General features: G+C 31.0%; 1 protein-coding gene across 2 annotated transcripts in view; it reads right to left on the reverse strand.

The window, feature by feature from the left end:
* Positions 1-18611, reverse strand: part of LOC123012145 (calcitonin gene-related peptide type 1 receptor) — a 159825-nt gene that overhangs the window by 75290 nt on the left and 65924 nt on the right. For both annotated transcript variants that reach the window (XM_044409974.1, XM_044409967.1), the window contains exon 7: positions 17623-17852. In XM_044409974.1, the coding sequence (XP_044265909.1) occupies positions 17623-17852 (230 nt within the window). The remainder of the gene's footprint in view (positions 1-17622; positions 17853-18611) is intronic.

Genomic DNA, 18611 nt, shown 5'->3' on the forward strand with positions numbered 1-18611 from the left:
TTTGTCGACAAAATTAAATTGACGAAAAGCATTTTGAAATTTTTATAACGAACTGACAATAATTTATATAAAATATGAATAAAACTAATGAGATGGTCACAGTATTTGTCTTTTGAACACCTTGTTCAAACAAAACATATGTATCTACAAGACAAATCAGGTTTTATGCACACCCCAAAAAACACCTTCCTATTCAGGCTTTGTCACATACACAGCAATTTACATAAGATAATGAGCCTGACGATCTGCCGATGCAACCCACAAATCAAATTTCATTTACGGCCTTGATCCAATTTAAATTAGGATTTGCAAGTTGAGTCCAACTTATCATCTTATGTCACTCTGACATCAGCGCAAACAACGATCGTTAGTGCCATTCAGTTCTCGCGGAATGATAAAGAAATAAGAGAAGTCTTTTCGGTGTAAACCCAATACAAAATGTATGAAACAATGAAACATTAAAGGTAGGCAAACAGTTTTTTTATAAATCATAAATTGCTTGTCAAAGCACTGTCAGAGCAACATAAGATAACTTGGATTGCAAATGCAAATCGTAATTAAAATTAGATCAAGACGTAAATGAAATTTCATGTAAGATTAGATACCAGGAACATGGAAAAGATGTTAAAAAAATTTATCTATAAAAATTTCGAAGTTATGAGGGTTTAAATTTTGCATTTTGACTCTTATTTATTTGAAAAATAATTTTCCAAGTTTTTTTGCTATAAGCTATTAAAAGAAGAAACAAGGTAGCTGTATCCTAAATTGTAATTCTGTTCAATGTTATTTGTAGCTTATATTGGCACAATTTTTGTGCTTTTACTAAATAATTGTAAAAAAACATATAGCAGATCATCAGTATCATTAAATAGACACAAAAAATGTCAAAAAATAAATATTAAAATGTTTTGACTGATAGAATTTTTTAAACATTTTTTCCATGTTCCTGGTATCTTACCTTACTTGAAAATTTTCTTAGGGCTCGAGTTCTGGCGTATGCATTTATTTTGGCAAAGTGTAAAAATAATGCAAATGCCGCTGTGAGACGTTATCCTCATGGACGGCATCCTGACAAAAATGTGTTCAGGTGGTTGGATATACAGGGTGTTCCGTCTAAACCCCACATTAAAAGTATTGGGAGTTCGAATAATCATATTTGTTTGAAAATTGATACATAGCCATAATGCATTAAGTCCTCCTAAATGAAAATATTTTTAAGATGGCGGCACTTCCGGTTATACCAGAAGTCGGTCTCAACTCTTTTGGATTAATCGGGTTATTTTAAGAGAGTTTTCATCACCTTTCCCTCTACCAAAATTTAAATATTTGGAGTTTTTCAAAAAATTTTAGATCTGCACATAGCAAGCTATGTGAAAACGAGTGTGGCTAGTAATAATTTTTTTGTAATCTTAAAAAAAAGTCCAAAACATGAAAATTATTAAATTTAGGTATAGGGAATGTTAATACAGATCAATGCACAATTAAATTTTCTTCCATTTAGTAAAATAAAAATTGGGGTATTTCATTTGAAAAAATTGAGTTATGAGTATTTGAATTATTACAAAAGTAACCTTAAAATTTTGGGATATGTTTTTTTTTTCAAAATTTGAAAACACCAGAAAAAAGATCTAAGCTTTCTCTTTCAATCGCCAAAAAAAAAAACGAATTCAAAATCTTAAAAAATGGCAGAGTTACCGATTTTTAAATTGGAAGGTGCAGATCCAAAAATTTTTAAAAAAGCTCCAAATATTTCATAAACGGCTAAATTTAGGTATAGGGAAAGCAGATGAAAACTCCCTTAAAATAACCCGATTAATCCAAACACGCAGTAAAATATATACCCTTCCATTAATAATAAGAAAGTTGAGACCGACTTCCGGTATAACCGGAAACGCCGCCATCTTGAAAATATTTTCATTTAGGAGAACTTAGTGGTTTATCGCTATGTACCAATTTTCAAATAAATACGAATATTCCAACTCTCAATATTTCTAATGTGGGGTTTAGACGGAACACCCAGTATAATTGAGGGATTGAGAGAAACAATCTAAGACTATCAGGGGTGGCAAGAGCACGTCCAAGAACGTGCATCACGAGTTGATTTCAATATATTGAGAAGAGTACAAAATAATTTTGCTTGAAGAGCTCAATCTTGCATCGACACTGATGGTCACAATTTTTGAGCATTTTTTGTAAAATCTACTCAACCATTTAATATTATTAATAAATTTTGTTCTTAATAATTATTGTTTTTCAATGTTTATTTCCTAAGAAATTGTAAGTAAGATTTTAAAACTATTTTTTTAATTGTTGTTTGATTGTTAAACAATGTTGCAACATCTCATTTAGTTAAAATTCGTTATTTATCGATAACTTTAATGCATATATTTTTTACTATTTTTACTTTTATGTGTAGGCATTTCTCTATCAAATACCATTGAATTGCTGCGCTGGTTTTGAACACCCTGTCAAGATACAAAAAGACGCTATTTTCGACGGCTTGAAGATATAATAATTCTCTTAATTGGTAGTAGCAGTCTACTGGACTCGTTTGTAACTATACAGGATGCGCCAAAAAGTAAGGTAAGATACCAGTGTAAGACAAGGTTTTCCACCGTAATTTTTATTTTATTTTTTTTTGTTTTTCTTTCTCACTTTTCTTTAGGGAATTGCAATATTATTCCTGATACTTACATCGTTTTCTAATWTCGAGTAATTTACTAAATACGTTTTTATAAACAGACCTCGAGAGTTTTTTTGAGAAAACCCATAAAACTTGGAATATTTACGAGGGTCAAGTCAAGCCACCCCCGAGTGGTCGATGATCGAAACCACTTGTCTTTTAGACTGTGAGAACCAATTCTCCAAAAATCGTCGAGTTAGAATTAGTTTTAACCCACACTTCATCGGGGTAGTTTGAGTTCGAGTGTGAGTGTTTATTACAAATTATTATTCAAAGGTGAGTTTGTCACTGAGTAATCTGGGTTCCATTTGTGTGAGTGAGTTATCACTGAGTAATCTTGGTTCTATTGGTGTGTGATGTTTTCCAATCCAATAAGAGGTAGAGATTTATGATATTTGCCATATCAACGGTAGGGTGAGTCGTTTAATAATTATTTTAATCGCTGTGATGTTGATATTTATCATTGTTGAAAACATTCATCAGAAACCTGTGTGAGTATTGAGTAGAGTATCAAACTGTAGTTGATTTGATGCGCTATAAATCAGTTGATGGTATTTAATTGGAAGATATTGAAGTTGATAATATTTTATGAGATTGATATTTGAATTGATTGTTGATAATTGATGAATATTATTAAGTTGAGCCCCGATATGTCGAGCTAAACTGTTAGTCTGTCTATCCTCCTTTATCCACGGCTAGTCGTCGAGCAGGACGGGTCAGTGGGATACTACCTGTCCATTGCACCGCTGAGTCTAGTCCAACAGGGGACTCTGGAGGGTCACGGCGTCGTGAGGCCTCCAGGTCTGGTTTTTGTTTTGTTTGTGGGGTTAGCACTCTGGAGCGGCCACCGCACCTGCGCCCATTGCACAACCAGGTCTAGATGCAGAATAGTGTCTGGAGGAGGGGTGCCAAAAGGTGGTCATTGCACTCCCAGTGCCCCGTTTGGTTGAGGTATCCTGGAATGAGCCCATCATCGGTGTTAGCGGGACCTCCATTGCACGCTCAGGGCTATGTGTGATTAGCAGCTGAGTGGTAGGTCAAAAAGGTGTTCATTGCACTCCCAGGCGCCGCCCCTTTATTTAGGTCACTGGATCGTAGTATCGCTATCATAATATCCATTGCACTGCCGGGGTTGAAGGACCCATTGGATGCGGGTCCGGAAGTCCGGAAGGATATTACCAAGGTACTCATTGCACTCCCAGGGCAAGTGGTTACTGACAGGTCAGCGTTGACCATTGAACGTCAGGACTGCGATGTGGTCTCTCGATGTCTGCACGTCCAGAGGCAAGCGGGCTGGTTGGAATCTATGAGCAAAGGGTTGACCCTTAACCTGGTTTTCCCTAGGCTCCTGGAGTCCTACCCAAACCAGGACTGCGATTTATCTACCCTTTCGTACCCGGACAGAGCTGAACTAATCCTATTCGAAGTACATATTTTATTGTTGATAGATTTGCATAATTATTCGGGGTTAATCACTGTTATATTTAATTATTCACGAATTATGATTGTGGACGTCTCACTCCGATGGACTGGATTACACACACCCCCATTTTATTTTTACAGGCGTTGCCTTATCATTAAATGATGACCTGACCTCGACACCTTGGCACCAGCTGTTCTGACAGGATTATTTCAAAGTGGTTGAGTACTTTCAAAATTATTAAAGTAGTGAGTTGTTAAAATTGCCGCCGGCCTAAAATAATTTCCCTGACAATTGTTAATTGCGTTCCTTTCGCAAATTTAGTTCACCAACGGCCATTGTAATGAAGTTTGCACGTGTTCAAATCGGCTTTAACTTTGTGTCTCAAAAATGGCCCTACACCAGGAACATGAAAAAATGTTTAAAACATACTTTCTGTCAAAAAAAATTTGACATTTATTTTTTGACATTTGAATTTTTTTTATGTCTATCTAATGATACTGAAGATCTTGTATATGTTTTTTTACAATTATTTAATAAAGACACAAAAATTTTGCCAGTAAAAGCCACAAATAACATTGAACAGAGTTACAATTTAGGATACAGCTTTCTTGTTTCCTCTTTTAATCGCCTATAGCAAAAAAACTTGGAAAATTATGTTTGCAACAGAAATAAATAGAGGCAAAGTGCAAACTTTAAACCCTCATAACTTCGAAATTTTTATAAAAAAAATTTTTTTAACATTTTTTCCATGTTCCTGGTATCTTACCTTATATGGCATTTTTCTCTGGGGCGCGAGTTCTGGCGCAGCCTGTATAAACGCTAATTAAACTTTTTTTCCATATATTTTTGTTTACCTTAAAAGCGATCGTTACAGTATCCTAAAAAATCTTATACAATATACGACCGGTAGCAACATTTTTATGGCCTTACCAAACATACAGGTCTCGCCCTGCGGCTCGACCTGTAAAGTATTGGCGCGGATATAAAAATGTTGCTGCCGGTCTACTACCGTAAATAGCTATTTTAGGGAGCCCATACAAAAAATCTATTTTGCGGAGTGTTTTAGTGTTAAACTAACAACCATTTTAAAACTAGTGAATCGAATGAATCTTAACGAATAATTCGATAGTAGAAAATACATTCATTCGTTAAAAATCATTAATTAAGAAGAAACGAATAAAAGCGCAATACCGAATTATCGAATAAAATCATTTGTTTCTTTCTCACGTACAGTTAGTTAATGTGTTTATCTGACTATAATAATTCATTCAATCAAAGTTTGTACCTACTGAAATTTTGTCAAGCACGTATGCATATGAAAACAATTTGGGTTTAAGAAATTGCTATTAAAAAAAAAAACAAAACAATACGGTCTAAATTTTTCGCCTTTCAGTCATTAACTGTCCTGAAAATACTCTTTCTGTAGGCTCTGATGTCGCAGATGTAGATAAATGATTTTGATTGAGTTATGGAATGATTTGAACTATCGAATGAATCATTCTACCACCATTTATTTGCACAAACGATTAAATAAAATAAATGAATGATTCATTCGATAGTTCAAATCATTCGATAAATGATTATTCGATAGTCAAAATCATTCGATTGTGTCCTACACTAATCAAAACTGACTAGGATGTTTACAAATATGCTACAAATTTTTAAATTGATTTGGTGGTCGCCCTGTACTTGTAAATATCTCTATTTTGAATACTTGATATTCAAATAACTATTACGATTTCGATATCTGTGCAAAACATGTCGAAAACAATATTTCGAACCTCAGAATTTTCTTAACGCTCTCCTAATATTAACCCAGCACTCAACACGCATCAAGCTTTTACCTGAAAGTGAACTAGAAGATTTGATTACATCAGAAATAATGGTTCCTCTTGGAAGTTAGTTACATCAAAAAGTGTAATAGTTCAATAAAAGACTGTTGAAAAGTGGTGTGTCACATGTGCAAATATAATTTCCAAGTTTCATATTTATGTCGACTAAAATTTTTGTCAGACAGGAAAAGCTTTTATAAAATGTCATCGCTATAACACGTTTCAGATCTTGTCTCCTTGAGGAAGGAACAAAACAAATTTGAGTAAGTATATCAACATTAAACAACATTAACTTTCTCAATTAAGCTGGAGAGCACTAATTGCACGGTAATTTAATAGAGCGAAATAATGCAAGATGTCAAACGAGATGTAATTGCACTGGAAATAATAAAGTTATAATTATTATTATTGCTACGAGCATTATTGGCTAGATGGTCTGATACTCGTAACTTTCAATAATTTACAATATTTACAAAATTATATCATAAAACTGTAAAATTTAAAAAGAAAAAAAACATTTTCATATAATCTATTTAGCCATGAAAAACAAAATGCAATATTTTTTATAGTAAGTACTTTTTATTTAGTCTGTTTAAGTGGGGTTGCAATAATTAATTCTTTTTGAAGTTTTAAAAGCTACTTCTTGTTGAACCTTCTTGGTATGGAAATGATGAACACAAACACAATTTAAACCCGGACACACCAAATTTTTCTTTTAATACAACGCGTTTCAACTACAAAGTGATCATCCTCAGGTGAGATGTACCCTAATTTAAATATAAATTGAAATGTCTTATTTAAAAGTTTTATTTATGTTATGTGACTTATCTGTAACGTATATGATGACCGAAATAAACAAAAAAAAACCTTGTTTAAAAAAATTGAACACAACGCCTCAAATGTTATGTATTATGTTAAAAATGTTAAAAAGTGTTATAAATTTGTTATATGTATATTTTTTATTCCTACAAACAAAACACACTTAGCTTCGGCGAAAAACGTGGTTTAGCACTTCATGGAAACTCTATGTATGTACCTAATATGAAATTACAACCTTCTCGTGCATTGTGAAAACAATAAAAACGGAACACCCAATATATTCAGTAAATAACATCAGTTTTATTTCTGAATTTTTAAAGGATCTGCAGATACTACTACACGAGCCGCCACTGGTTCAGTGCATAAAACTCAAATGCTTTAAGTTTCACTCTAGATAATAATTATTGACATACAAACGTTTGCTGTTTGATGACTTGTAAATTCAAATAGGGTTTAATGTAAATATCATTGTGTCGTATACATCATTGTGTTGTATTATGAGAGTTTATACGGTTAATCCTGAGAAGCGTAGTGCTATATGTATTAATAACTCGCAACAGATATTTAGTCAAATGGAAAACAAATTTAGATTAATCCTAAATTACTTTTATTCAACAAACATGTTTTATTTTTGAATACGTTGAGGACTTTACTCTTTGAATTGTAAAGAGAAATTTAATCTTAAAATAAGTTGATGACCCGTAGAAAACTTTGATAGGTATTTTTTTTTTTTCAAATTACTAAAAATTATTTTTTTTATTTTCCGTCTTTAAAAACACCAGTAACAAACTAGTTTGAGTGCGTTAGCGGCTCTCCAGTGTATTTTGTGTCTTTAGTGTTGGTAACAATGACGTTGGAAGCAAATTGCTGTTAAACAACTTACCAATTTAATGAATTTTCGGCGGCACACATAAAAAAAATCTTGAAACTCCATTTCCAGATTATACATAAAGACAAATGTCAGTTCGAGTTGAATTTTGCAACGCTTTCATCAATAACATCGTTTCGTCGCTCCAAGTCAAACCCTTATTTCAACTGGATGCCTTGTTCTTCATGTAATTTATTATACTATTTTCAAAGAATTATTTTGATTAATTTAATTACTAACATACAAGCCTGGATAGGTACTTCTTTAGAGCCTATTTTAAGTTACTTTACGGATGAATACAAAACAAAAAATATATGTTAAGTGTAAAATTTAAGATAAGTGATTAAGAAAACTATTTTTCAAAGAAAATTAAAGAAAAAAAAAACAATTTTTGCAAAAAAAATACTATAAAATTAGGATTTTTTTGAACTAAATTAAACACAATAATTTTAAAACAAAAGAATAACAGTATATTAAAGAACGCGTTTTGTAAGACAAATTTTGTGGAACGAGTTAAGGTTTATGAAACAAGCAGCAAAGCGCGAGTTCCATAAATAACGAATTTCTATAAATGATTTATGAAACAAGTTTTACGTGCTATTTTTTCTATTTTGCGCGTTTTACGTACATTTTTAACATAAAATTCAATTTTTAAAAATTTAAAAACTTTTGCTCTAATAAGATTGTGGTTGGTAATAATTAATAAATCTCACAAAGTTTGAAAGTTCAATTTCGAAGTGTCAAGTCTCAGGTATTTTTCAAATTTTGTTGAGTTAACAATGAATATTGCAAATATTTCATGCACACTACCTAAAAAAAAAAGAAATTGTTTAAAACCCCGCTGAAAGTCACCATTACCTAAAAAAAAAGAAATTGTTTAAAACTCCGCTGAAAGTCACCATTATCAACTTCTAGAATACAAATTTTACTAGTCTATCTCTGCACCAAAATCGGCGTTAAAATGTCTCATTAAAGCATTGGTTTTGATACCGAAATAAGCTTTCTTTTAGACGCAAAGTAGAAAAATATTTTTGAGTTTTGTGAAAGAATCATTTCTGAAATAACAGCTTTAAAGCAATTTTCCCTCGGTGTAACCTAGACAAACTACAATTATTGTCATTGAAAAATTAAACTATCTTATGCATGTCTCGTATGTTCCTTTTATGTTTATTACGCGATGTAACCTTTGAGTTCTTTCAATATTTTTAATTTTCATCTACAAGCAGCATAACAAGGTGCGAAATATTTTCATTTCAAGTACATTTAGGATATAGAGTTTTATATACACATTATTATCAAAAATATGGTTCACATTACGACTACACACCAAGTGTGGGTTGTGATTCAGACCACGCAAGCTTGTCTTAAGTGAATTATATAAATAGCAGTTTGTAGTTTGTAGAATCCTTAATAAAAATTTCCCAGATGTTGAAATTTTACAGACTAAAATATTAAAAGCTGATATTTCATTTGAATTAATTACGTTTAAAATGTTTTATAACTTGATTATGGAAATTTAATTGATGTTATTGTTACTGTGTAGCTTTTGTTGACCCTTTTTGTCTAATAGCTTTTAATTAATTATTTCTAAATTTAGAATATCAGGGAATGTGGAAGTGGGGTGACACGCAATGTTAGTTCGACGATAGACATATTGAAAAATTAAATATCGAACACAGCATCTTTTAGAACTCTTAATTGATACTTATAGTGAAAATAAGGCAAGTTTAACTTTCTATCTCAATTAACAATTCGATATGTTCAAAGTTGAGGATATTAAATATTTTAGTGACTTAAACATACTTGGGTAAATTTAGCACGAACTTGTGATGTTTATTTATCTCTCAAAAATAAATCAGCTATTTTTAAAAAAATTACGAACATTAACAACTAAATATTTTATTATACAGGGTGTTTCAGAACTCGCGCTCCAGAGAAAAACGCCATGTAAGGTAAGACACCAGAAACAGAAAAAATGTTAGAAAAATTCTATATATAAAAATTTCGAAATTATAGGAGTTAAAATTTTGCACTTAGACTCTATTTATTTCTGTTGGAAAAATAATCTTCCATGTTTTTTTTTGCTGTAGACTATTAGAAGAGAAACAAATTGTAATTATATTTAACGCTATTTTGTGGCTTTTATTGACAAAATTTTTATACCTTTACTAAAGAATTAGGTAATATGTAAGAAATACTGAATTCGTTATCTTTCCCCATTCGTCATCTTACCCCGCCTTCCCCTAGTTTTAAGTTGTAATTATAGTTATAAGCAAAATTTACTGTAAATGGGACATCTTCTTGTACAAGGTTTAACCAATTTTTAATTATTATTATTATACGTGCACTGCTCACCAAAATTAACTGGACAACTAAAATGTTGCGATTTTTCACATTGCAATATTTTTGTTATTCTTTGTCGGATTTCGACGAATTTTGGTTCGGCTTAAAGAACGAACTTTGCAGATTATTGTAATTTAATTCATTAAAATAACATTTCCAGTTTAGTCTTGTAAATGTTATACCTAAAAGACAAAAGCATTGTTTTTTACTATTTTTCATACTGAGCTGTGATGTGCGGCAGAGACAAACTTTTTTTTTCTGACTTAAGATTATTACCCATTCTTTTCTAAGTTATGTTCTACCACATTTCCCTCCAAAAAAACCATTACCCGTTCTTTTCTAAATGAGAACCAATTTGTTTCAAAATTTTATCTTTTGGTGTCCCAGAGATACAAAACATTGAAAAAGACGTTGCTTTTCTAATGTTACTAAATATTCGTTCAGAAAGTAGGCTACATAAAAAGGTAGCTAAACCGAAAATTATTGCCAATGGCACCAAAGAAGCACAATTATACAAAAAATTAAAAAAACTTAGTACTTCAAAGGATTACATCAAGAAAACGGTTGATTTTTGGAATCTTTCACGGGTCTATTTTGACGTTTTGGCACATTCGGCCTATTTAATACGAAATGTAATGGTTTTTTTGGAGGTTTATATTTCTCATGTCTCAAGAATTAAAATTATGGGAAATGTGATACAACATAACTTAGAAGAGAATGGGTAATAATCTGAAATCAGAAAAAACTTAAATTTGTTTCTGCCGCACACCACTGCTCAGTATCAAAAACATTAAAAAACTGTGCCTTCGTCTTTTAGGTATAACATTTACAAGACAAAAGTGGAAATGTTATTGAATTAAATTACAATGTTCTGCAAACTTCATTCTTTAATCCAAACAAAAATTCGTTGAAATCCGACAAAGAATAACAATTGCAATGTAAAAAATCGCAAAATTTTAGGTGTCCGGTTAATTTTGGTGGGTAGGGTATATGTCAAATGTCAAAAAATTAATGTCAAAATTTTTTGACAGAGGATTTTTTAAACATTTTTTTCAAGTTCCTGGCATCTCATTTTACTTGAAATTTTTCTCTGGGGCACGTGTTCTAAAACACCCTGTATATTAAATATATAGTTATTATAGCAGGGAATTAATATTTTACTTTCATTCTCAAGAATAAGGACAGTGGTAACAGAATATGTTAATTTTTATAGAGGCTGTCTTAAAAACGGCCCCTGCTTTTGGCGTTCAGGAAGTTAACACCAATCTAAAAGTAAGAGTAGAAAATTTTCCGATTGTCTTTCAGTAGCGAGTTATTGATAAAAGACTAAAATTTAACATCTCTACTTTAAATTTTATTAGAAAAGAGCAAAAAATATTATAAAGCAAGATATTTTCCACATCTATCGTCATAAAATATGATCAAATAGGTTTCCTCTCACTTCAAAGAAAACATTCGCGCACCATTAGTGTGAATAGAAGGATTCTAGAGCCGCCCTTTACTATAGTAGTGGGGCTCTAGAATCCTTCTATTTACACTACTCGCAACGTTCTGTAGTACGCATTTTTATAGATGACTCGATAACGAAGGACAACTGAAAAATTTTTACTTTTATTTTCGATTTGTGTTACCCTTCTAATCAAATCCCACAAACACAAGCGTCTATTTTAAGACACTCTGTATAATTGTAGAATATTTTTTACTGTATCCAAGTTAACACTTTGTGAATTGCATGACGAAAGTCTAAAAAGTTTTCGAATAATGTGATTCAACGATTCAGTTCTAGAAGTTGCCATATTTCACTTGTAAAAAGTTTTAAAACCCAATTTATTTTGACGTTTATTCTTACAAAACATTAAATTGACAGCTTAAGCGCTTTACCAAACCAACTGAGTTCAAAGTTACTAACAAAACGAAGTTTATATTATAAAAACTTGTGAACTGTAATATTTTAATAAGTAGAGTTCGGATTTTTATACAATAAAATTACTGAAAATATGCGCATATATAGGGTTATTTATAAATATGAAGCAATATTTGAACCTTAAAAATGACCTATAAAATGATGTCAATTTAAATAACAACTCGTGTCCAATCTCTACTGATATAAAATGAAATAGTTACTGTTGGTTGCAATAAAAATGAAAAATAAAATTTTCTTTAGATTGAAACAGGTTTTGCTCTTGTCCATTTAGTTGTCAATTTGTCATCTGTCGCATTCAAATATTTTTTTCTGCAATGCCGCACTTAATTGCCGAGAGCATCAAATGCAAATCAAGATAATCAATTAGTTGAGTACTTACGTGAAAACCCAATGAGTAATGAGTACTATAGATTAACTGTCACTTCTAACTTAACCTTTTAGCATTAAGCCATGTTCAAACTATGGATAAATATAAAAATCGAACATTTTAATGCTTTGACATTTTCCGTTTTTTTTGCAACTAAGTGTACTTGCGAAGACATAGCTTTTAAACCGGGAATTAAAAAAACTGTATACATCTAGTCATTTTCCGGTTCCAGCTGTTGCAGGTCCACATTTTCTGTGTTTTTCTGTTTTTTTTAGCCTCTTAACATTATTTTTTTATTTCTTAAAACAATAGTTAATCAATTTTGAATGAAAAATGCATAACTCTTAATATCCATAAAATGGATCGTTTTAAAGATTGTTTAATTTAAAGTGAGGGCTGCACAACGCTGAAAACTATGGTCACATAAATCGCTGCCAGGTATCTATTAACTTTGACGATAAATTATTGTAATTTTTTTATGAATTAAATGCTAGGAGATCCATTCGGATTTATTCTAAGTTACGTTTGGAGTCTGAGATGAACTCTAATTAAATGTTTTTGATAAATCTTCCAATAATCGTCTAATGTCAAGCTGACGACATATGCCTGACAGCAAGGTATGTGACCGTGGTCATTCGTTGCCGTATATATCACTCAATCAAAATTCATTCAGGGTTGTGCTTTTAAATTTAAATATCTTTAAAACGATCCATTTTCGGGGTATTAAAGATTATGCGTTTTTTATTCAAAATTGATTACTCTAATGATTTGAGCAATAAGAAAATAATGTTAAGACGTCAAAAAAAAAACGAAAAACAGAGAAAATACGACTTGCAACTGCTGGAACCGGAAATTGAAAAGATGTATCCGATTTTCGTAATTACCAATTTAAAAGGTATCCTCGCGCAAGTAACTATTCCAAATTTTATAATATTTGATGAAATGGTTCCGAACTTATTACAAAAAAAAAAACAAATTTCTATATCCACATTCTAAGAGCTGTAAAGTTCGTATCAGCAGAGATAGAACACGAGATATTATTTAAGTTAACATCATTTTATAGGTCATTTTTAAGATTCAAACATTGCTTCATATTTATGAGTAACCCTGTATATGTCGCATTTAAGAGAAAATTAGGCAAAAAATATGTAGTTTTTCATTAAATTAGCTTAAAAAAATAAATATGCAAAATATGCATTTTCTAATTGGCCTATTTGCATTTAGTCCGGTCAATATAGACATTTCAAATAACTAAAATTCCGACAGAGCTACATTTTGGTGGAGATCTTGGGTACACCATTAGGAATAAAGTGTCAAAAGTCCCCATCGATCCCATGTGTGCTAAAAAAGTTATTCGGGGTCAAAGGTCAAAATTTGACGTTTTTTAGATTTTTTTCGAAAACGGTAAGTTTTATCAAAAAAGTAGCTCAGACAAAAATTATAGATCTTAAAATTATCTACAAAAAGGCAAAAAGGTCTTTATACTTTTTTTCTGAGAATCACCATTCCTGAGATATCGCGATTCTAAAAGTTGAAGGAGTAACGTTCTACATCATATGCACATACAGAGTGCGCCAGAACTCGCGCCCAAAGACAAATGCCATGTAGAGTAAGGTACCACAAACATGAAAAAAATGTTTAAAAAAATTATCTATAAAAATTTCGAAGTTATGAGAGTTTAAATTTTGCACTTTGACTCTATTTATTTCTGTTGGAAAAATAATTTTCCAAGTTTTTTTGCTACAGGCTATTAGAAGCGGAAACAAGGAAGTTGTATCCTAAACTGTAACTCTGTTTAATGTTATTTGTGGCTTTTATTGGCAAAAGTTTTGTACCTTTACTAAATAATTGTAAAAAAACATATACAAAATCATCAGTATTATTAAATAGACACAAAAAAATGTCAAATGTCAAAAAACAAATGTCAAAATTTTTTGACAGATAGAATTTTTTAAACATTTTTTTTATATTCCTGGTATCTTATCTTCTTGAAATTTTTCTTCTACTTCATTAAACTTATAAATATCTCGATTCCATTAGAATTAAAAAGAATTTATTTGGTAATACATACAGGGTGTTTAAAAAATCGCGCACTTCCTTGAAAGGGAGTAATTGGATAGTCCCCGGGGTACTGAAAAAATGTTTAAAAAATTCTATCTGTCAAAAATTTTTGACATTTATTTTTTGATGTTTGACATTTTTTTATGTCTATTTAATAATACTGATGACCTTGTATATGTTTTTATATAATTATTTAGTAAAGCTACAAAAATTTTGTCAATAAAAGCTACAAATAACATTAAACAGAGTTACAGTTTACGATACAGCTTCCTTGTTTCCGCTTCTAATAGCCTGTAGCAAAAAAACTTGGAAAATTATTTTTCCAACAGAAATAAATAGAGTCAAAGTGCAAAATTTAAACTCTCATAACTTTGAAATTTTTATAGATAGAATTTTTTTAAATTTTTTCTATGTTCCTGGTACCTTACCCTACATGGCATTTGTCTTTGGGGTGCGAGTTCTGGCGCACTCTGTATGTGCATATGATGTAGAACGTTACTCCTTCAACTTTATTTCTAATGGTGTACCCAAGGTCTCCACCAAAATTTAGCTCTGTCGGAATTTTCGTTATTTGACCACTATTTTTATGACTAATTTGACCGGACTAATTGTTTTGATGTATTTTGTGCACATTCTAAATTTAAAAAAATCCTACCTATAATAAATATGCAATTTGCCTAAAATCCGAACTCTATTAATAAGTGTAAGTAAAAATACAGGGTCTCTAAAAAGTATGGATAGAGCTAAATATTTTCAGAACGATTTAGCAGAGCACGTTGAAATTTGGGAAACAGTTTACCTATTTTTTTGGTCAAAGTTCTGGCGGCAAAGAGCTAACGATAGATAAAAAACATTTCCAAGGCTAAAAAATTACATTTTTCAAAATTTAATTACTTCTATTTTTTTTTTAAATAAGGTATGCTTGTGTTACATCACAGAACTCAAAAAAAAATACTCCTCTTAAAAATATTAAATTTGACCCTTCTTGATATTAAAAAAAAAATCAAGTTCGCTTTGTATCCCCAGAACAAATGGCGATAGAAGTTTGAGAAACATATGAGGCAATGTAAGTTAAACACCTGTAAGCGTATACCAAATTTCAATAAGTTTTGATGAATAGAATAGTTTTTATAATATTTAACTGTATCCAAACTTTTTAGCGACCTCGTATATATACAGTATGTCCCCGGATTGAGTTTACAAGAGGAAAAAAAAAATCTTTGATTTTACGCCAAAACTGCAAAGGAAAAACATTTTTTGCTTAACCTGAAACCAGAAAATCTGTAATTAAAACTTTATTATTCTAACTCAGAGGAAAAAATTATTTTTCTCTTGATTTTCTCTGCTTTCTAAAGCCCATCACATTGGCGGTTTTATTTTTTTGACAATGAAGTCACTTTGACAAATGAGTTTTCGGAAGTTAAATAACAAAAACGTTTGTGAAAAACATAATTTTGATACATAGCTATTCAAAGAAACATCTTTAAAAAAAGTCATTTTTAACAAAAACTATCCTTAGTTAATTAATAAATTAATTGTCCATATGACATATAGTTGGCAAATAAATAAAACCGCCAATATCATAGGAATTAAAAAGCAGAGAAAGAAAAAGTCCAAAATCAGAAAAAAAAATACTTTCATCCACAATCACTCTATAAAGAGACTTTATTCTACACTTTAGATGCCTATAAAGTACCATTTTATCCACTAGTGGAATAAAGTGACTTTATTCCACTGTTATAAAAATAGTGCAATAACTATCACAAATCATTTAATATTATTATTAACATTCATATTGACATTTATAGATAATTTAAATTCTTTGTCATTCAAACGTAGCTTTGGTTCTTCATTTCTGGAACATGTAACATTTGGCACCGAAGAACTAGAGGACTCCTCTTGAATCTTCTTTGCTATATCGAGTTTATTTGATATGAAGTCTTCAATGTAACTTTCTGCTATTTGTGAAGACCGCCACCCACCGTGTCGCTTAATTGTTGTTTTTACAGAGGCTTACAGCATTAACAGAAAATCCCTCTTTGATAATGGTGAACTTCCGTGAAATATTTGTCTTGTGTCAGGTATTGTAACCAATAAATATGAGCCAGTGTCTTTTACATTATCAATCTCCAAGTTTGTCAATTCACAACTTCTACATGCACCAGCGACTCCCAGTATTAAAGCAACTAAAATAATTCAAAATTTGTATCTAATATTGCCAAAAAAAAACAAAGTTTACCTTAATCATGAAATATTGGTCATCGGGAGCACTTGTCAGAAATTCTACTTATCTGGCAATAACTGCAACGTTGCTTCTTCGCAGATTTCTGCAGGAATACACTCAAATTCTTCCATTTTCGCAAGATTTTGCACGTTGTTTTAGTAAAACAAGAAAAAACAATGAACAATAACAACATTACCCTTAGTAAGTAACCAGCGCATCGCGTAACAGCTTACTACGTTTAACCGAAAGCACATTTGGCGTGACGTTTAAATGTCAGAGTAATTTTTAATCAAGTTTGGAATAATTTGGGCCTGTGATTGTGGATAAAACGTTATATTGTAGTCGTGTGTTAGTCGCGTTTTATCTACTTAAGAAAATTAACATTCTTGCGTGGATAAACCGCTGTCTAACACACTCTTACAATAAATAACTATTCTTTTCACTGAATCAGAATAATAAAGTTTTAAGTCCAGATTTGCTCGTTTCAGATGAACCAAAAAATGTTTTTCTTTTGCACTTTTGGAGTAAAATCAATGATAAAAAAATTTCCTCTTGTAAACTCAATCCGGGGACATACTGTATTCACAGCAGTTGTTTTTTTTACTTTCACAATGTTTTTTGATAAAACTTAGTACCCAGTTTTCAGTCTGTATATGCGTAAATTTAATTTTAAAAATTAGATTAGTAGAATGTGCCATAACATAACAAAAGGTGTTGATGCATAATAATAATTTTTTACCCAAACTAAGCTTGCAATTCACTTACCTACTTGTTAGTCGTAATTAAGCAAATCCTGTCGGATCTCAAAAAATTTTTTTTAAATCGTAATTCATAAAGACAATCGTTGTTATTTCTTTACTTTGGACTGTGTTTACTTATAGTTTGACAAATATAACTTACTGTATTTTCATTCGTTTAAAAGTCGAATTCATGCACAAACCTATAAACCGCAATAAATATTCTGAGCGTATAAAATTATTATCTTGGTCGCCGCTTTTAGACTTTACGACAAACATAATTTTTCAATAACGACAATATTTTAACACAAAGTTGCACATTTGAGAATAAAGCCACTTACCTCCCCAGCTCGTCTACATTTTCTCCCAAGACGCTCCTCACAGGAGCATAAATGGAGGTTGTCAAGAGAGGTATGCCCCAACCTAATGCTAACATACAACGCAGAAGACGCCTTTCTGATATAAAAGCAGATACCAGCACGGTGTGGAGATAGATGCCTTCGCACAACATCCATGAATAATTTGAAATGAGAAAGGTGAAGAGTACGACGTGAAGGACTCGACACCATAACTGCAACATGAATTAAGCAGGTTGTTAATTTAGGACGGTCTGGTTAAATTGGTGAGTTATACGGAAAGTAAATATACGTCACATCAGAGTGAAATACGATGAAATTAAAAATATTGTTTAATATTTATTGTTCAATTATTATTAAACGGTATTCTAGCACTTAGCAAATAAAAATGTGTAATGTAAGTGGTCACTGAAAAAAATGTTGAATACTGTTATAGAATGATAATAATAATAATAAAACCTTGTGATAATTTTTGACAGAAACGTGAATATAACAGTAGGTAAATTGAGCTCATAAGAAGCTCATATTTACGTTGTTTTACAATTTTTATATCTAAATTTAAAAAAGAATACAAAACATTGTGTTTTTGACACTATTTTTTGTTTTGGAAACAATTTTCATAAGTTTTGACTGAAACAAAATAAAACAAAAATATTGTTTCGACAGGCTTGTATCGTTTAATTGAAGGCCAAATAAATGAGAGTTTTGAGATAGCTGAGACGTAGCCGAGTAATTATTTCCATCTGTTTGTTTGTTTTTTAATATTAAAAAAATCAATATAGATAAATTATCGAACAATGAATAAATGAGCAACCTTGACTAGACTGATTGTTATGTCAATCAATTTTTTTTCTAGCAAATTATCAAAATAAAATAAACAAAAATTTATAATTCCAACTACAACAATGGTTGTAAAAATGCATGTAAATTTTTGATTATTTTAAATAATTAAGGTGTTGGAAGAGCTTAAAGTT

The sequence above is a fragment of the Tribolium madens genome, unplaced genomic scaffold (assembly GCF_015345945.1).
Source record: "Tribolium madens isolate multiple individuals breed KSU strain unplaced genomic scaffold, Tmad_KSU_1.1 Scaffold_19;HRSCAF=116;Tcas5.2_LG9, whole genome shotgun sequence".
Lineage (NCBI taxonomy): Eukaryota > Metazoa > Arthropoda > Insecta > Coleoptera > Tenebrionidae > Tribolium > Tribolium madens.